At 38.0% G+C, this 21,888-nt stretch overlaps 1 protein-coding gene across 1 annotated transcript; it reads left to right on the top strand.

Moving 5' to 3' along the window:
* The first annotated feature begins 1,720 nt into the window (after positions 1 to 1,720).
* On the top strand, positions 1,721 to 19,950 carry LOC121417083. The gene is made up of 6 exons (XM_041610648.1): positions 1,721 to 1,829; positions 14,636 to 14,792; positions 15,898 to 15,954; positions 17,596 to 18,291; positions 19,612 to 19,687; positions 19,745 to 19,950. The coding sequence occupies exons 2-5, from the start codon at positions 14,637 to 14,639 to the stop codon at positions 19,684 to 19,686; spliced, it is 984 nt and encodes a 327-aa protein (XP_041466582.1). The 5' UTR covers positions 1,721 to 1,829; position 14,636; the 3' UTR covers position 19,687; positions 19,745 to 19,950.
* The last annotated feature ends 1,938 nt before the right edge of the window (positions 19,951 to 21,888 follow it).

Genomic DNA, 21,888 nt, shown 5'->3' on the forward strand with positions numbered 1-21,888 from the left:
TTTTATTTTACATCAGATCATAAAATTTTCAGCGTTATGCTTGTTTGATTTTTCTCCGTTCGTTGAGATCAACATTTTTTCTTAGGTAGACTTAACTTTTATAAAAGTAAACATACACACATTATGATTGAATGGAAAAGTAAACTAACATGGACTTGATCTTACTAAAATAATTTAACTTGATCTTGTCTTAATCTACTGAATAACTTTCCTCGGTGAGCTAGTATCGTTATGAACTGATATCAAACCCCATTCTCATAGATAGGTCCTATATGTCAAATCTGACACGACGTCACAAAAAAAGCTGCACTATATGACTGAAGCCAGTGTGGAAAATACTCCATATATGTAACAATTAAAGACCTTGTATAGGTGTGTGTGGGTGTACCCAGTACCGGTAAAAAAGCCAACAAGCATGACACCGAAATTTTTTATCAAAATCAGATGAAAAATAATCAAGTTATGACATTTTTAAAGATCAAGTCCACCCCAGCAAAATGTTGATTTGAATAAGTAGAGGAAATCAAATTAGCATAATACTGAAAATTTCATCATAATCGGATGTAGAATAAGAAAGTTATGGCATTTCACAGTTTCGCTTATTTTTCACAACAAAAAAGTTATATGCATGCACAACTCAGCGACATGCAAATGAGTCAGTGATATGGACAACTAGGTGAGTCAGTCGATGATGTCCATCACTCACTATTTCTTTTGTTTTTTATTGTTTGAATTATACAATATTCAACTTTTTTGTAGATTTTACCAACTTGACTGAACCGTATAGTATTGCTAATTCCACATATTCAGGGAGGAATTTTTCGTTGTATCACTTGTCAATTAGGAGAAAACCCATATTTCATATAATAAAATACAAAAGAAATAGTGAGTGGCTGACGTCATAGTCTCCTCATTTGCATACCACCCAGGATGTGCAGATAACTGTTTTGAGAAATTAAGCGAAACTTTAAAATTTCAAAAAAAAAATATATATTTAACATCCAATTATGATGAAAATTTTCAGTGTTATGCTTGTTGTATTTTTCTCTTTTTATTCAAGTCAACTTTTTGTTGGGGTAGACTTGTCCTTTAATCTGTTCTTTGCGTATAAAATAGAAACTTTACCAAATGGAGGCAGCACTAAGGGGGGGGGCACGGGGGACTTTGTCCTCCCCGTCAGGCCAGGATCGTTGTCCCCCACTTTCCCCCAGAAATTTGGAAAAACTTTAATAAAAAAAATGTATACATGTAGTAAATGTAGCTGAATAAGCATAGGCCTACATCAATACCACATTTTCACTCTTCAAATTGTAAACATTTTCTCATCCATGCAGTCACTGTTGGCACAAATCTTTCGAGTCATTCAAAATTTAGCTTGCGCTTCGCGCTGGCAGTGGCTGTTAATAATAGCTAATCTGTTCCATTGGATAACACGGGGCTAAAAATGGTACGTGTTTTAGCTCAATATATGCACAAATTATTCTTCCCGTGATTCGAGTTTTCATTATTTTTTAGTGAAATACGCACCCTGCTTACTGACAAAGAAATTAGTGATAACGGAATATTCTAACTCGAGCTACGCCTCGCATCAATTGTTTAGATAGACACCCAATTTATGGTTAAAAACGTGATAAAAAAATCATCATCATCGAGCAGGCCTTAAAATAGTGATAGGCATCCATTATTGTAACCACTCGTCCGTGAAAACCCTTCCATATCAGCGCACTAATTCCACGTATGCAGACAAGGGGTGAGGTATTACTGTCGTGTGTAGGTCTACCACTCCTGCTTCTATTCCAGCATATAGACTAGCTAGACACATATACTGAGTAAGTCTTGAACTCATTCATAGATTTTAATTGTAACTCTTATTGCCCATATTATTATATTCATGTTTAATAGTAATCCAGTACTCCTGTACTGTAGAAAAGCTGCTAAAAATTTCATACAGCGCTGTTTATACTAACTTTACAGTATAGTTAAACAGTTTAAACAACTATGACTAATTTATTGAGAATTGAATATTGAAATTGAACTTTGTTTTCTTAAGATTTTAAGCACTTTTTTAACCGTTTAAACAACTCCTGTAACTTCATTTAGTAAACTGCGTTGAATTAACATTTTAAACAGAGTTTTACGGGAAATATTAAAAATACGGATATGTTTCCAAACTAACTTTCACAAAAATGCTTGCATGGTAATAAGGTCAGGGATTTGTTATTCCCTTCCAAGAGTACAAATACGATAGTAGACGATGTCTGAAATTACCGTTAAAATGATATTACTATTATTTTTTTTGTATTATAATAATACTTAACCGAAACCTAAAAGAAAATAGTGATATTATAAAGATTTTTGTTTGTTTGGCCTTCTATACATGATTTTGGTTTTGAGAAATCATTTTCAGTACATTCATTTCATATTCGTTAAAATAACATTTTGGTTGACGGATATGGTTCACTTTAGAAAGTGGGAAAAATAAAACACAGTGAAAATGTGTTTTGACAATTGAAATTAGAGGATTTTTGCATACTTTGGTGAATTTTTGGTGGAAAATTTTCAGTAAAAACACACGCATAACACCTGCAGGTCCCTTTATGCACGTGAGGATAGAATACACTACCGATTGATGTATTCCCATCGATAAAGAAGGCAGAAACATAAACTTAATAAATGCCCATGCAGCTAACACTAACATGATTAATACAATATAGTAATTAACTAAAACTACGAGAAAAAAAGTGATTTGATCATCTGAAAATAAGTCGGTTAATTTATACCCAAAACGGGCAAAAAGAAAAATGGGCAGTTGTTTGTTCACGCTTAAATGTAGAACTAAATTTTTATCAACATTTTAATTCAAATTCACCTCTTTTTGTATTCATAGATCAATTTATTCAAAGGAAATGGCCTATAGATCCTTTTAATTAGCCTTTGAACTAAGTGATGTCTGCTGTAAAAAATATTTTAAGAAGGAAGTGTGAAAAAATAGTGTGATGGAATATGGGCAGTATCCTCAGATAAATATTTTTCATACAATTAAAATTGAATTCATTCTGTCAATTTTACCAAATTATTGCTATCAATACATTCAATAACTGTAATGCCCTTTTCATTACAGCTCCATGTACTATACTATTGGCATGCTGTTTACACTATAAATGCTCTACTTTGAGACCTACCTTTATAGGGACCTTAGGCAACCGAAACTTTCAAACTTTTCATTTGAACACAATAGACGCTCTATACCAAAACGACAATTTTGTATACGCTATTGTAGTAATTTACAAGAGTTTGACTATTTTCTTAAGAAATCTGGCATAATCCTCAATGCAATGGTGAAAGGGGCAGATCTCCATTGACTTGCAAAATACAGATTTTAATCTGGGAATACTAAGGGTTGTTACGTAACTAGTGATAATAGTTCAATGCACTCCTTAATAAGTGAAAGTATATTAAGGTATGGATAATGTGGCTGGCTCCCGTCTTACAAAGTGTCCCGCCAAAGTGTGTCACTTGATCCAATCAACCACAACTATGGAAAGCCAGCAATATCTAAAAGACATGTTTGTTCAAAAATATTTTCTAGATATTGTGCTTGCCAACAAATATTGGAATAGATTACCCCATAAACTTAGACAATGTTCTTCTACTGATGTGTTTAAGAAGATGCTTAAATCTCATTTGTTTTAACATATTGCAAGTTGTGTTTCATTTTTCAAGTTTTCACCGATTGTATTTGTTTTGTCGTTTGTAGCGCTTTTTGACAAAGTGCTTAATAAGAAGGAATTATTATTATTATTATATTATGTATATATATTCATACTTTCACTGAAGATTTCTTCTAGAATTCCAATTAAATCAAAAGTGACATAAAAATGACTTATAGGGAGGAAGGAGTGTTGCGGAAGAGAGTAACTATAAGTGTTAGTCACAATTATAATATGGAAATTCAAACGACTCCAGTGATAATTATTCCAAAATGTGATCATGAAATCAGAGTTTTGTTTGAATTTAATCGTGCGAGTGGGATGCGACTGAACGGTGCAATTGTAAATTATCATGACTCTGTACCATATGCTTCAGAGGCTTCAAGATTATTTGGTGGAATATATCAATATAAAACTTCAATACAATAGTTTGTTTTATTTCACTGGGCCTTGAATTGGTGGAATTTGCTTTCTATTTCAAATATGAATTATCAATTACACTCTAAAAAACGAAGTGCTAATTCAGCTCTTAAAGAGCGTGTATAGTGACTGCACTTGTCTCGTTCAAATTTGAACTAGACAAATCAGCACTCCGAAGCGCAGTCACTATTGTACCGGCCGTCACCGTCGCCCTCTACGGTTTCGACCACACCACCCCCACTCCCTTTCACTCTTGACCGGGTATTGGTGGCCATATCACCCCTTAGCAGAAAATAAGATGTTTAATATTTTCAGGATAGTCCGAGCGGTAAGACAGTTAAAAAGGGTGAGGTGGAGGGGAGAGATGAAGAGAGAAAAATAGATGGAAATATGAAAGGAGGTGGTGTTTGTGATAAATTATTTTTGTTCGTTTCAATCAAAGTATATGATTTTAGAATTACAGGCAATGGAACACTTAAGAAAAGAAGACACAATGGTTTGGAGACAAGATTTCAGGTTCAACAAGAAAAACAAAAATTATAATTTTAATAATTCATCATTCTGTACATCAAACAATTATTTCGCCACTGTTACAAATTGTTATTTCAGATTTATGTATTATCATTAATCAACTCTAATACATGTATTTCATTCTTTATTAATTCTTTAAGATAGGGGACTAATATTTCTATATTTCAAATAAACTTGATAATAAATATCGTTGTTGGTGATTAATCAATAGTTCAATATTCGAATGATTTATTCGGGTATATTCTTAGTTGTTAAAAAGTACTTGGGAATTAGTTAATTACCTAATTTGTTTAGGCAATAATAAAGAAACAAGAGTTCCGTCTGGCTAGTTTGAGTTGAGTTGTGTACAAAGGTACGTTGGCCAGTTTAAGTAGTTGGGGCCGTGTCAGAAACTAGTCTGCCCGAATTATGAAAATTCACTTCTATATATGCGCTCAATGCGTACGTGGGGGAAAGCTCCAAACTATGCGTACGTGGGGGAAAGCCTATGCGCGTAGCCGCAGTGCGATGCTGTACAGGAGAGCGGCGCGCCTATAGAACCAACGGACCTCGAAAGTTACAAAATCCAATTAAAATGCTTATTTATACAAAAACTGTAACTGCTATAGTAATAAAAACATAGCAAAAGTTTGCATTATTATTTTATACAATGTAATAAGACATTTTTATTTCAATCTCTTATTTGTAAAGACATTTAATTATAATAAACAATTATTTAAAGAACAATATGAGGATCCGTAGTCATCTTTCTTAGTTTGCGCGTGCGCTGTTTGAACTAACAATCCGATCCTAAGTTAACGGCAAAAGAAGTGTAAATTCAACTATTTCGACTTCTTAAGTAATCACAAGTGAGGGATAGCATAATGAAGGTAAGTAATTTGTTCTCATTTCTGATACTATACATTTATCATAGGCACATATATTTTATAATAATTCTTTTTGAAGTATTTTTTACGATTTATAGTTAGATTATGTGAACCGGAACGGCGCGTCGTTCCGCGTCCGCTTTGTTTACATATAAGAGTGTTCATACAGTGTTTCCAAAACCAAGCCTTTTTGCACTAAGCAAACACGGCTGAATAAAATTATACACACAATCCAGACCATAGTTCGTGTTCATACTCCAGACATAAAGATAATCAGAATCTCAATTTGGTTACCTTGAAAATATAACTTACAAAGTGAAACTGGTATAGCACAATAGTGAATTACTCGAGTGAGCAGGAAGAGAAAGAGAGAGGGAGACAGACAAGATAAAAAGGTAAATAGAAGTAGAGATATAGAGGGACTCGAGTTGATTCTTAATATAAAATTAGGTAAACTTCAAATCCTAGTTTGAATCAGGGAGAGGCCCGTTACACAGCCTCCTTCCCTCTAAAAATGCGTCCTCGCATTTTAAAACGTACTTGTATATAGAATGCTCACATAATAGAGACTTCATATATAAAAAAAAAAAAAAAAAAAAAACCTTACAGACAAAACTTTCATTTTTGGCAATTAACAAACTCGAATCGCCAAGAATTCCAAATGGCATATTGAACAGTCTATTTGGCAGATACAAGAGATGCTTTTAAGTACAACTTCTTAATTTCCTTATATACAAACTTACATATAACATCACCCGATAGGAACCGTCCTATCATCATCATTTCATCAATCAATCACCGCCTCACAATCAATCAATCATTTATTCAAATACTCATTAGCATTTCTTCTTCTGCCAAATGTTGACCAATATTCTCTGAGGTGTCAATTCACCTCGAAAAATTATGTCTAATATTTTCGGCCTCCCAATGAAGTCTTTATCAAAGTGTGCAATAAACTTAGAAATAACATTTATCATCACATTCCTATCAGTGGCGTTACAAAGTTTTAGTTTTGTTTGAGAAAGGAAAGGAAAGAATTAAGAGAACAGCAGGAAGAAGGTGATAGGAAAAGAAGATGACAGAGAGAGCAGAAAACATTCATATATATATATTTAAATGTACATAATAAAATTGACATGTAAAAACTTCACTCGAATTATTGAAACGGAGAGAAAAGAACGAAAGGACAGAGATAGCGTGCGAGAGTGCAAGGAGGAAACGTTAGAGATAGGTTGGAGGAGGCTTCAGAATTTGCGTACCTTATACTCAAAACGAGTATAAAAGCCTCCTCCGGGAAGATGAAGGGTTTCAACAACCCGAGTGACGCTTTCTTTATTCTGTAAGTTATGAAAATAGCTCTGGGACTCGCCGCAAGAGTGGGAACTATTAGGGTTCTTGGACAAAGAAATCCGACACTTTTCCATGAGCTTAGAAATGTGATCTTCAGGGTCGGTAGTTTGCGTGCTCACATCTTCGAAGACCTCCTCCCACTCGGTCTGTGCTACGAGGCTGATGGCGTCTTCTTCGCGGGCTGGGGTCGGATTCAAGTTAGTGGACTTGGCGACTGCTGGAACATCAGGGAGAGAGGGAGTCGGATTAGTGGATTTGGCGACTGCTGGAACATCAGGGAGAGAGGGAGTCGGATTAGTGGATTTGGCGACTGCTGGAACATCAGGGAGAGAGGGAGTCGGAGCGTCTTTCTCGGGTTCTGCGGGGGTAGGAGCATGGGTGTTGGTGGGTTCAGGAGCTGGAGTGTCAATATGAATGGACATGCTATCGTCGTCGGAGTCATCTAAGGAAACCGGATCTTTGATGGGGGAAATCATCCTGGGAGGGGTTAATGAGGGGAGACGGAGGGCTCTTCGGAACTTTGGGAGGGTGGGACGAGTGGGGTGGCGTACTGTAGGATCTGGACTCAAGCTGGTTAAGCGGTTTACTCTTGTAAAGGATCTGGACGTGTGAGGAGGTGTCTTCCTGTGTGGGGATCGGCTCCTGTGATGACGGCTAGCCTTGCTGCCTTTTACTACTTGTCGTTCATGTTTCCTCATCATGTGCCTTCCCAGGACTTCTTTGTGGGCTGTTTTGTAACTGCAAAATTCGCAATCAAACGTCATGACGATCTAAGGTAATGACACAAAGATTTATTCAGTGTTTAATAATATTTTAGTAAAAATAATCTGGGGGTTGTCTGTTTCTTTGTGGGTAACGCCTATTTCCGTCCAAAGTTCCTTGTCGGGGGTATCTGTAGCGACAGAGTTCTGAGTGAGAGTTCTTGGGGTTCTTGGTTTCTTCCAAGCGTCGAGTTCAGGTCCATTGTAGGGTTTCAGTCGATCATAGTGTACGATCTTCTGAGGGGTTCGTGGAGATCGCTGAATTCGATAAGTCACATCCGATAGTTTGGTCATAATCCGAAACGGTCCGTCCCACCGGTTTGTTAGTTTCGGACTTATGCCTTTCTTTCGAGAATCATGTCTAAGCCAAACGAATTGGCCAACGGTGTATGTTGCACTATCAGTTCGCCTGTCATAATTTCTCTTTTGTCGTCGCAGGTTTTTGTCACTTTGTTCTGTTACCCTAACGTACATACTGTCCATTCTATTCCTTAGATCATGAGCGTAATCAGTGTGTAGTTCTGAATCAGGTTGCTCAAACGAAAGATCTACAGGATGGGTAACTTCACGTCCAAACATCATCATGTTTGGGGTTTCTTGTATTGTTTCATGTACAGTGCTACGATACGCGGCAGCAGCAAAAGGAATATATCTATCCCAGTCTTGCTGGTGTTTGTCAGGGTCTATCATTGTTACTAGCATGTTAAGCAGGGTTCTATTGAAGCGTTCGACCATCCCATCCGATTTAGGATTGTACGCAGTTGTCCTAGTTTTCCTAACACCTAGAATCTTACAAACCTCCTTGAATAGGTTCGATTCAAAGTTTCGACCTTGATCCGTGTGTATCTCTATTGGTACACCGTATCGGCAAACAAATTCTTCTACCAATTTCTGAGCCACCGTGTGGGCTTGTTCATCACGAATTGCATATGCTTCTACAAATTTTGTGTAATAATCCGCTATTACCAAAATATATCTGTTTCCATCCTCGGTGATGGGAAGTGGACCTAGAATGTCCAACGCAATCCGTTCCATTGGGCTACCACAGCGTCGTTGCTGTAGAGGTGCTTTTCGTTTCGGTCCGTGCGACTTTCTTCTATTACATGCCAAACATTCACGAATAAAGGACCTAACATCCGCCTTCATTCCTACCCAGTAATAGCGCAACTGAGCGTTCTTCAAAGTTCTGGTGGACCCCAAATGTCCACCAAATACACCCGAGTGCAGTTCCTCTAACACTTCACGAATACTCTTACTTGGCAATACTAGTCGCTTCCTAACAGTTCTACCATTATCCGACTCCCATCTTCGGAAGAGAATCCCGTCGTGGATCTCTAACTGTTCCCAGTGTCCTAATAACACCTTCGTTTTGTACGAAAGAGGCGACATTTCCTCTTTAGTCGGTTTTGTACTTTGTTCTAGAGCTTCGATTACCGGCTTGATATATGGGTCTTCAAGTTGAGCCTTTCTAATCTCAACGTTACTTGTGTTTGTCAATTCAATAACGCAAGTCCGACCGATATCCGTATCCGTTTTCACAAGTTCTACATTACAATCCGATTCCCTACCGCATTGTTTACAAGGTCGTCGCGAAAGTGCATCTGCGTTTGCATGGCTTCTACCAGCCCTATGTACTATTTCAATGTCATATGCACATACAACTTCTAACCAACGCGCGAGTTGACCTTCCGGTTGTTTGAAGTTAGTTAGCCATCTTAAGGCTCCGTGATCTGTTCTAACAGTTACATGTCTCCCGTAGAGGTACTGTTTGAAGTGTTTCAAGTAAGTAACTACTGCCAAAAGTTCCCTCCTAGTTACACAATAGTTTCTTTCTGACTTGCTAAGGACTTTGCTTCCGTAAGCTATCACCCGTACATACCCGTCTTGGACTTGAGATAGTACCCCACCGATGCCGTCGTTACTAGCATCTGTGTCTAAGATAAATTCTCCATCCGAGCGAGGATATGCCAAAATCGGGGCAGACGTTAATCTAAGTTTCAGTTCATCAAAAGCATTTTGACAGGCGGGACTCCATCCGAACCGCCCGGCACGGTGCTTCTCAGTAAGTTGATGAAGCGGTTTCGCAATTGATCCGAAGTCTTTCACAAAACGCCTGTAATATGAAGCCAATCCGAGAAAGCTTCTTACTTCTTTCACATTTGTGGGAGTAGGCCAGTTCTTTATAGCCTCGGTTTTTTCTGTCTGAGTAGATATTCCAAACTGGGACACTTCGTGTCCAAGATAGGAGACTTTGGTTTTGAACAAATGGCACTTTTTCGGTTTCAGTTTCAAGTTTGCTTGCCTAAGTCGGTGAAACACCTGTTTAAGCCTAGCGAGTTCTTCAGGTATTGAACTGCCAAAGACGATCACGTCGTCTAAGTATACCAGGAGTGTTTCCCAGTGCAAACCGGCTAGTACCTTGTCCATTAACCGTTCAAAGGTGGCGGGAGCGTTACATAATCCGAAAGGCATAACGTTCCAAGCGTAAAGACCGCCACCCGCTAAGAAAGCGGACTTTTCTTTTGCGTCGGGGTCGAGTCCAACTTGCCAATATCCGCTGGCCAAGTCAAGTGTTGAGAACCAACGAGCACCTGATAATGCATCAAGTGTCTCGTCGATGCGTGGTAATGGGTACGCGTCTTTGATGGTTGCAGCGTTAAGTTGACGATAGTCGACGCAAAACCTCTGTGTACCATCTTTCTTCCTAACAAGAACTATGTTGGAGGCCCAGGGACTATCCGTAGGTTCAATTAGACCTTTGTCTAATAGTTCTGATACTTGTTCGTTAATCTCAGTTCTCTGACCTAAAGGATGCTTCCTAGGTCGTTGTCTAATGGGATGCTGCGTTCCCGTGTTGATTGGATGTTCAACTAGATTTGTTTTCCCAATATCATTGTCTCCTTTGGAGAAGACGTCCTGAAATTCTATTAGCAAATTTGCTATGTCCTGATGATTTTGTTCAGGAAGTTCTTGGGTGCTTCTATCTAGTAGGTCTTGTAAGTGCTCTGGCACTTTGTCGAAATTAGACCTTGTGTACTTTGGTACAGTTTCAACTTCATTCTCATCTACTACTGTTATTGTACCAAGATTAGTGTCTTTCTTAATCACCTTGTTTGACGGTGATGGATTGAAAATTCTAACAGGAATTTCTTCATTCCCTGTTCTCACCAAAGTTCTAGCAACAATTAAACCACTCTGGGTTAGATGGTTTTTGGCTTTGTCCATCTCTACAATACCCAGTCTATTTGGTTTCAATCTATCTTTTATTTTTCCTCTAATTAGGACTTCACGTCCTGCAGGAATGGTTACTGTTTCTGACGTACTTATACGACAGAATAGGGTTTCCCCGTCATCACGTTCACATTCTATGTCTCCCCACTTAGTGGAAAGTTGGAAAGTCGTAAGATCTAACTTGATACCCATTTTGCACAAATTATCTAGGCCTATAATTCCATCATTGCCTATGTCTGCGACTAACAACTTAGTGAATCCGCAAGTGGGGCCTATCTTTAGTTCAAGTGTTACAACGCCGAATAAGGGAAGAGGGGCGTTATTAGCAAGTTTTGCCCTTTTGTTTGATTCTTGCAATAAAGGCCTATCCTTACTTGGGATATTCTCATACACCTGTTTAGATATATAGGACTCAGAAGCACCAGTATCAATCAGAAATCTATAATCATTGTCATGGATCCTAACTTTAACAAATAAACCATTACAGTTTGAGCTGTTGAAAGGAAGTTTTTCTGCGGTCATTCTATCATAGTTCTCACTCGTAGGTGTTGGGGCCGGTTCTAACGTCGGTTTGGGCGCGCCAATGCCCCCATGGGTGGCCCTATGTCGTTTAAATGACCTCGAGGTTGACTTCGTTGTTGTTCATTAGATCGTGCCTGATGAATGTCAGAGGGCTTCATAAAGCAATCCCTTGCAATATGACCAGGTTTCTGACAAAAGTAGCACGTGATTGTTCGAGATTGGTCATTAGTTCTGGCCCGTCTGTTGCCAGAATATTGCGGTTTATCATGCTTAAGCAAAGCTTGTTCTACAGCAATGTCGATTTTTCTCTGCAAGTCATTTTGACTTGTGTCTTCCTTTCCTACAACTCTATTATGAGTGTTCTTTTTCCAAGAACGCTCAGATTCTGTTATCAGAAACGTTTCTGTTGTGATTGCAGCTTCAATCATTTCATCCAAAGTTTTTGATTTGGCATGGAAGATGCCGGTTCGAATTTCAGGGCTCTGAATTGAATCCATGAAGTGGATTTTAGCAAGACGGTCTATTCCGTCAAAGTCAAAATCGGGGTAGGCTTTTGTTGCCAATTCCCTAATATTTCTCCCAAGTTCTTGGAGAGATTCATTTGGTCTTCTTTTGCGACCACGCAGTTCCATTAGGTAACTTTCTGATTGCTTAGAGGAAGAGAATCTTTGGGATAGCCTATTTTTCAAAGCATCATAAGTCCAGTTTGTTGGCTTTCTTTCATTTAGTAACTTCAGGGCTGGTCCCCTAAGACTAGCGGACAAGTATTTGACTGCTTGTTCATTGTTCCAGTCATTGATCAATTTGCACGAATCGAAGTGAGTTTCATACTCGTTCCAATCCGCACTACCGTCATATTTATCGGGCATTATGTTGGGACGTGAGCTGTTCGCGGTTTGATTAGGTTTTGGGTTAGAATTCTGTTCCAGTTTAGGTTTAGTAGGGCTTGTTATGTCCTTTTGAAGTCCAGAAGACTTCGTTTCGTTTTCTTCGTTGGTTTTGTTGGTAGTGGGTTTGTCGTAGTTCAAGGTTATCTCACTATCAATAGAACTCGTATCACTCATTTCTTCACTAGAAGCGTCAGAATCAATGCTTCGCTTCGTTTTAGTTCTTCTAGTCAAAGTAGTCATTTGTTCCATTAATTGGGAAAGTCTTGAGAGAATTCTACTTTGCATACTACGATTATTTCTTGACTTAGCTTTCCTACGAGTGGCTTTTTCAGTCTCAGAATCAGTTGAGTCACATTCTGACTCGATTTTCTTACACTCATTCAAATTCTGTTTAAGTTCAACTTGTTCTCCTGAATTATTTATGATCAATTTGGTAGCATCTTCTTCAGTTCCATTACTTTCTACCTGTATTTCTATCCCACTTCTGACACCAGTTTTGTACCGGCCGTCACCGTCGCCCTCTACGGTTTCGACCACACCACCCCCACTCCCTTTCACTCTTGACCGGGTATTGGTGGCCATATCACCCCTTAGCAGAAAATAAGATGTTTAATATTTTCAGGATAGTCCGAGCGGTAAGACAGTTAAAAAGGGTGAGGTGGAGGGGAGAGATGAAGAGAGAAAAATAGATGGAAATATGAAAGGAGGTGGTGTTTGTGATAAATTATTTTTGTTCGTTTCAATCAAAGTATATGATTTTAGAATTACAGGCAACGGAACACTTAAGAAAAGAAGACACAATGGTTTGGAGACAAGATTTCAGGTTCAACAAGAAAAACAAAAATTATAATTTTAATAATTCATCATTCTGTACATCAAACAATTATTTCGCCACTGTTACAAATTGTTATTTCAGATTTATGTATTATCATTAATCAACTCTAATACATGTATTTCATTCTTTATTAATTCTTTAAGATAGGGGACTAATATTTCTATATTTCAAATAAACTTGATAATAAATATCGTTGTTGGTGATTAATCAATAGTTCAATATTCGAATGATTTATTCGGGTATATTCTTAGTTGTTAAAAAGTACTTGGGAATTAGTTAATTACCTAATTTGTTTAGGCAATAATAAAGAAACAAGAGTTCCGTCTGGCTAGTTTGAGTTGAGTTGTGTACAAAGGTACGTTGGCCAGTTTAAGTAGTTGGGGCCGTGTCAGAAACTAGTCTGCCCGAATTATGAAAATTCACTTCTATATATGCGCTCAATGCGTACGTGGGGGAAAGCTCCAAACTATGCGTACGTGGGGGAAAGCCTATGCGCGTAGCCGCAGTGCGATGCTGTACAGGAGAGCGGCGCGCCTATAGAACCAACGGACCTCGAAAGTTACAAAATCCAATTAAAATGCTTATTTATACAAAAACTGTAACTGCTATAGTAATAAAAACATAGCAAAAGTTTGCATTATTATTTTATACAATGTAATAAGACATTTTTATTTCAATCTCTTATTTGTAAAGACATTTAATTATAATAAACAATTATTTAAAGAACAATATGAGGATCCGTAGTCATCTTTCTTAGTTTGCGCGTGCGCTGTTTGAACTAACAATCCGATCCTAAGTTAACGGCAAAAGAAGTGTAAATTCAACTATTTCGACTTCTTAAGTAATCACAAGTGAGGGATAGCATAATGAAGGTAAGTAATTTGTTCTCATTTCTGATACTATACATTTATCATAGGCACATATATTTTATAATAATTCTTTTTGAAGTATTTTTTACGATTTATAGTTAGATTATGTGAACCGGAACGGCGCGTCGTTCCGCGTCCGCTTTGTTTACATATAAGAGTGTTCATACAGTGTTTCCAAAACCAAGCCTTTTTGCACTAAGCAAACACGGCTGAATAAAATTATACACACAATCCAGACCATAGTTCGTGTTCATACTCCAGACATAAAGATAATCAGAATCTCAATTTGGTTACCTTGAAAATATAACTTACAAAGTGAAACTGGTATAGCACAATAGTGAATTACTCGAGTGAGCAGGAAGAGAAAGAGAGAGGGAGACAGACAAGATAAAAAGGTAAATAGAAGTAGAGATATAGAGAGACTCAAGTTGATTCTTAGTATAAAATTAGGTAAACTTCAAATCCTAGTTTGAATCAGGGAGAGGCCCGTTACACAATGCTCTTCAAGAGCTGAATTAGCACTTCATTTTTTAGAGTGTACTATGATAATTATTGTAATAATAATATATGCCATTGTTGTTTCGGTGATTGCTGTATCTTGAATAAAAACCCATAAACACTATAGTTTCTTTCCCTTTAATCACATACAGGATGGCAGGATTACGTCATACTTACGTCACAATTTTGGGTGTGATCCTCATTTCTTATGGCATCATACTCAACGTGCTTGGCGCCATAGCTTCCTTTATACATCCGGGTTCTTACCATCATGGCGCCGTGGGAACACCGATGTGGGGAGGGCTAGCGGTAAGTTCGCCTAAAATTTGTAACATTCAACGTGTTCAACATCAATGGGTGATTTCAAGTCCGGTGTTGGCATTGGTGTTGGTGTTTGAATTTGGATTGCTTCCCCTAGCTCTAAAATCTATATTCTGAGTTTGTAAAACTGATACAGATCACATTATTGACTCAAAAACTACTCTGGTGTTGATTTAACACCTGCCCGTATTCCTGCAATCTACACTCTAAAACAAATCAGTCAAAAATGACTAGTTAATATAGGGTCAGCTGGGTGCAACTGTTATTCTAGTCATATGACTATTTTCTAGTCATATTTTACCAGAACAGAGTTAATTCTGACTAGAATGTATGTCAGAAATGTGACTCTCAGTGATTGCCATATCAGTTGCACCCAGCTGACTACAGGTCTAGTCAATTCGACTGATCTGTTTTAAGAGTGTATATATATGTCCACACCAGAGAAGTGTTAAAGAAAACCAGTTTCGTTTTGGTCTAACACTTAATAGGTGTGATTATACAACACCAATTATTATCAAACAACATCGGTTTGATTCCAAACTGGTGTTGTTTTAATACTTCTCTGTGGACATAGATTCCGGGCTGGTGTTAAATCGACACCGGAGTTTTTGCAGTGTAACGAGTAAAATTGACAAGCCAAAGAAAAGGTCTTTAACAGCAAGTAAGGTACAAGAAAAAAAATTGACAAGCAAAAAATGAAAAAAGGAAGAAAAAAAGTCTTCAGGTTAAAAACGTCGGTTTTCTTTGCATTTTTACACTAAAAATTATTATTTTGTCTTCTCAAGGGGGGACGTCCCCTGGATCAGTTCTGACTCGTCAGGGGGGCAGGGGTACGTCCCCTGCATGTGTTGTGACTCGTCAGGGGGCCCTAGGTACGCTAGTGACTCAATGTGTTACATTTTGTCAGGAATTTGCTTCGGTATTTCAATTTTTCTTAATAATCGCTTGTGATGTTTATTCCAAATTCCTCTTTTGTCAATACCCCCGCCCCTTATGTAGGTTGTTATCCATCCCATTATTATTATTTATTATGGTAAAATCGTTGATTGTTTTCTGATTCATTCCTGGTTTTATTGCCATTCTTTTTTTTCAGTATATCATATTAGGAGCAGTGAATGCTGTAAAAGGACTGAAAAGAAACAAAGAAAAGGTAAAATACATTGATTGAATAATTAGGTATTTAATAGAAGTTGTGATTGATCCAATCAATCACAACTATGGACGGCCGGCAACGTCAACATCTCTAATGCACAAAATATTTTCTAACTTTGATGTATATTCATGCATTCATCGTTGTCTTGAAAATTCACTATGCTTCTCTTTGGTTACAAAGGACATTGTTTAAATTTCCTGTGAAAAAAATTATGACGTTGATGGATTTCCATAGGTTTGCGATTGATAGGATCAATCATAACTCTTTGTAAGACAGGGCGAAGTTTTATTGCGTATTAAAGGCATTGGTCCGGTTTAACTCAGGTCAGATTGCTCAAGTAAATATGGAAAGCTAATAGTCTCATAATTTTGCTTTAACTGTGCGTTTATTATGTTTACTTTGCTCTTCTCTCGTAATATCACGGGGAAGAACAATTATTTTTAGTTATTATTCCCAAACAGGGCTGAGCGAATTGGTTGTAAAACGAGAAGATTAATGAAGGGACAAGTACAACCCAACTAAAAGTTGATTTGATTAAAAAGAGAAAATCTAACAAGAATAACACTGAAAATTTCATCAAAATCGGGTGTAAAATAAGAAAGTTATGACATTTTAAAGTTTCGCTAAATTTCACAAAACAATAATATATGCATATTCTGGTCGGTATGCTAATGAGGAGACTGATAACGTCATCCACTCACTATTTTATATCAATTTTTATTAAATGAAGCATGAAATATTCTAATTTTCTCATCATTTCCAACGATTAATTCCTCGCTCGGCTGAACATATGGAATGAGCATAATTTAATACTATATGCGTCAGTCAAGTTAATGGTCCTTATTGTCAAATCTGTAAAAAATGAAATATTGTATAATTCAAACAATAAAAAGCAAAAGAAATAGTGAGTGATCGACATTGATCGACGGTCTCATCTGCATGTCACTCGGTTGTGCTTTTGTGAAAAATAGGCCTACGCGAAATTTTAAAATGTCACAACTTCCTTATTTTACATCCTATTTTGATGAAATTTTCAGCGTTATGCTGGTTAGATTTATTCAAATCAACATTTTTCTGGGGTGGACTTCACCTTTAAACCTGTATACTGTTCGAGAATTGTGCCGCAATTTACTATCCATACTGTCTTAATCCACAACATTACACCAGAGTTTAAGTTAGATCCGACCTCAGAATGCGGGACATTATCGTCCTTGTCTTGGCACAGTATTTATGTCCTTTCAATGAATGCTTTATCCCGCGAATTAATGACTTTTATTTAGTCAATGATACCACTCGCTGATCATGCGCCCTCTCGTGTCTTTGGCGTAAGTTCTGACAAAACAAAAGGAGAAAACTGACAGGGCCACAGCTCATGACTCATTATTGAAATGTATGATTTGATTTCTAATATAGTAGGCCTTATTAATTAAGTCTGAAATATGCATTTTTATTAACTGTTTTGATACAAGCATACATGTTTCCTATGCTAGCTAGAGCTATAGAACCCTCCCTGTGCGAGATATGAGGAGAATAAATTTATATTTTCATTATTATTAGTAGCAGTTTTAATCATTTCAGTAATATTAACGATATCATCAAATTGCATTTTCTTAATTTTTCATATATTTTTTTTTACAGGGCGGCATATCTTTGCTTCTCTCTACTACCAACTTTCTCGCCGCGATCGTATCATTCGTAGTCATAGCGCTGACGTCATGGTCAATGTCCGCATCAGGTATCATCACTGATAACTCCGTCACTGAGCTCACTGTGACGTCACAAACGAATGCTACTAATGACAATCTAACTGGCCTTCAGCTCTCATTGACACCGATATATTCCACAGTAATCTCGTCATGCGTTATCATCATTCTCATGGTGTTCATTAGCTTGTTTTTAGACTGTGTGCGTATCATCTACGCGAGACCTGCGATTACTGCGCAGGTGCATCATGGGAAGGGATGGGATGAGAGGGATGGTCCGGGGAAAGCGTACCCCATCATCGAGGAGGAAGCCACGCCTCAATATCACCACGGCGACGCGGTGGGCGAGGTCGTGTATGGCAATTCTCCCCCGTTGCCGAGGGTACAGGTCGTTAAAACCATCGAAAGGCCCAGTTTTCATTACCACATGGAACCAATAACGGAAGATAACCGTGTTGCAATTCCATACCACGCCCATCATCCAAGCCACGCCCATCATCCAGAGCACGCCCATTATCCAGACCACGTCCGTCAACCGAGCTACGAACGTTCAAAGAAGAGACAAACAATCACCACACACCAACCTCATACGATTGAGAGAGAAAATAGAAACAGAAAATATCCTTACCAGGTAAACAGACAATATTATTCATGCCCGGGATGGAATTTAATTTATCGGTTTATTTCCCATTCGTCCAATTGTCAACTCGTCTACTATCTGGTCAACCATCCACTCACCACATGGTCTACTTTTATTTAGTTTAATGGCATTCCGTCTAATAGCGAGTTTATCCAATAGCCATATACTATCGATCTGATTGGACTAAGTGCTAAATTGTGCAAAATGAATGAAAATGAAATGTATATAATAATAATAATCATGATATGCAACATTTATATAGCACTTAATACAAATGTTTCTAAGCGCTGCATACTATTACCCCGGCTTTAGCACGGCTACCCTGATCGGGCGCATCGAGCATTCAAGGAATTTCTTCCTACTGGGTACCCATAACACCTGGGTCGAAAGTGGCAAATGTAGATAAACGCTTTGCCAAAGGACGCTAGTGCTGCGGTGGGATTTGAATCCCGGACCTTGTGGTTCACAGTCTGGAGACTTATCCTCTGAGCCACAACACCTCTTCTTATTAGATACTTATTAGGATATTACACCAACTGGTTATGAGACGAAATGGTCATCGACGGAAATTAGACCACGGATCCTACCATGATTAGACAGGCGAAGTGATGATTGGACCAAATGGTTAATGGACCAATGGTTGTTAGACGCAATTTTGATGGACATGGATGGAATGGCATTAGACTAAATAAAAGTAGACCATGTGGTGGGTGGACGAGACGGCAGGAGACGAAATGGCAATTTGCCTTTATATCGTTAAAAAAATAAAATGCCTACGTATACCATGCCCTTACATTGAGTTGACTTTAGAAAATGCTCCATTTAGATAAGAAACATGATTTTAAAAGGAAGGAGGACAAGCTTCCTCTTAGAATCCCCCACCCCACCGCCGCATCAAACTCAGGCTAACTGGCTAGGCTCATGTACTACATCATTTACATTTAAATTGATCTTTATTTATTTGTCATGATCTCCCCCCCCCCCCCAATGCTTTACAGGTACGCCACTAAATAATGCTCCCCAATGTTTCTTGTACGAATCTCTAGTAATCTGGGGAGCGTTATATCAACATTTTCCTTGATTCTGATTGGCTGAGAAGCACTGTTACTATGGTAACTGTCGGAAGTCTTTTCATGAAGCGCTCGCCAGGAACCAATGTTTATAATGCCATGTCAATTGTTGCTTTGGTGAAATAAATTTGAATTGAAATTTAATTTGAAAAAAAGTGATAATTTAGTAATGTGATGCGTATAATCCACATGATGGGACGATCATCAGCTTAATATAATTTTTTGTTCAATTTCCTTTCAGTCTAACCCGGGACCGGAAGTCAGGGAAGTAGCAGAAAGGGAAGACAGACGTCCGAAACCATACTTCTACCTGTGATATTCTCATAGCGGATTACAGATCACTATTCTGATTTATTCAATTTTTATAAAGGGAAACTTTTCATTGACTCGATTCGTATGTCCTGACTTGTTGAACAGCGCCCTCATATAGCGGCACTAGCTAGTTTCCCCCACCAACACGCAGAATGAACTCGAGAACACAATGAATTGCCCGTCATATCACAATACACAGCTGCACTAGCGTACCTACGGGGGGCATACAAAAGACATATACCTGCCCCCCCCCCCCCTGACGAGCTTGAAAACCTATTTTGCTACCCCCCCCCCCCGACGAGCTTGAATACTTATTTTGCCCCCCCCCCCTGACGAGCTCAAAGACCTTTTTTATTCTTATTTTCTCTTTTTTTTTGCTTGTCAAATTTTTCGACCGGTTTTGCCCCCCCCCCGTGGAAAATCCTAGGTACGCCACTGCACAGCTGGGAGGTCTTTGTCGAAAATCTGTGAACCGGATTGGCATGATCTTCCTACGCATTTTTCGGACCATACGGAAAACATGTCGCAAATCAAGAGTCCCTTGCTGGCCGCACAGAAACATTGTTAGCCTAACAGAGCGCTACCAGCATGACCATTAAGCCCAATCATATCTTTCGGATTGTTAAGTCAAAACATTTATTTCAATATCAAGCAATGCATTCTTGTAACATTTAAATAGACATCGCTACCATTACCGATTGTAACAGGAGCTATGTCGTGCACTGTTAGCGCTAACAACGTTTCTGTGCGGTTAGTACAGGATTAATCTTTTTTTATCACAACTTTCGACAAAGGCCTCATTGTCATGAAGGACATTTGGCAATACATGCATTCTCTATGTTCGAAAATGCGTCGTTAGGGCAAAGGGGCAGAAAGACAAAGCTTAGCAATGATCGTAGAACATTTTTTTTGACGATTGAGTGAATTTGACCATAATGTACAATCATTCTTGAAAATCAAGCATACGATTAATTGCTAACCTAGATATTCACCACGAAGCTGTGTTTGCATCTTCATGCGTTCACGGTATTCCAAAAATGCATTCATGTTTGTTACAAGCTCGTCTGAACGATAAGCGATTCATTATACATTCATATCAGAGTTAGATCGTTGAAGCTGCAACACAGTAATATAGTCTGCAACTACAGACTCGAATTCGACACTTTGAAAGAAAAGCCATGTCTCGAGTAAAGACTTAATTTAGAAGTCGCTGTCTGTGTCAAATAGGCAGCTACGGTACAATAGTGAATAATCTTGTCTCACGACCTCAGACTCTTTATAACGCTGCACGCATTATGCGAAAACTTAAAGGACAAGTACGTGCACCCCAACAAAAAGCTGATTTGAATAAGAATAGAAAAATCCAACAAGCATAAAAATGAAAATTAAATCAAAATCGGAAGCAAAATAAGAAAGTCACGACATTTTAAAAAAGTTTCCCTTAATTTCACCAAACAGTTATATGCACATCCTGGCTGGTATGCCAATGAGGAGACTATGACGTCATCTACTCACTATTTCTTTTGACTATTTTATTATATGAAATATTCTAATTTTCTCCTCATTGTCAAGTGATAAAACGATTAATTCCTCCCTGAACATGTGGAATTAGCATTGTGGTTCAGTCAAAAAGGTCCTTATTGTCAAATCTATAAAAAAATGAAATATTGTATAATTCAAACAATACAAAACAAAAGAAATACTGAGTGATGGACATCATCGACTGACTCACCTAGTTTTGCATATCACTGTTTTGTGAAAGATAAGCGAAACTTAAAAAATGTCTTATTTTAATCCGATTTTGATGAAATTTTCAGCACTATGTTAGTTTGATTTTCTCCATTTATTCAAGTCAGCATTTTCCTGAGGTGGACTTGGCCTTTAAGTTCTGTGCATACAGATTGATAGGTGCTACCGATGCTGTTTCCTTGTGGCATGTATTTGTATCTCTTATTGCACTTGCACTGGTTGAAATATTGTACACCATAATATTGTATGCAGATTGATCGTATTTTTTTTCTTCATTACATGGAAATAGCCATAATTACAAATGTATCAGGGGCGGATCCAGGATTTTCCAAGGGGGGGGCACACATTTTATTCCAGGAAAATATGACGAGCAAAAAAAGGTTTTTAAACTAAATATTGAAGGCCATTTCGTCCACGTACACAGCAAAAATTGTGGTGTTAACCGGTGTACATATAG

The sequence above is a fragment of the Lytechinus variegatus genome, chromosome 6 (genome assembly GCF_018143015.1).
Source record: "Lytechinus variegatus isolate NC3 chromosome 6, Lvar_3.0, whole genome shotgun sequence".
In the NCBI taxonomy this organism is placed as follows: Eukaryota; Metazoa; Echinodermata; class Echinoidea; order Temnopleuroida; family Toxopneustidae; genus Lytechinus; species Lytechinus variegatus.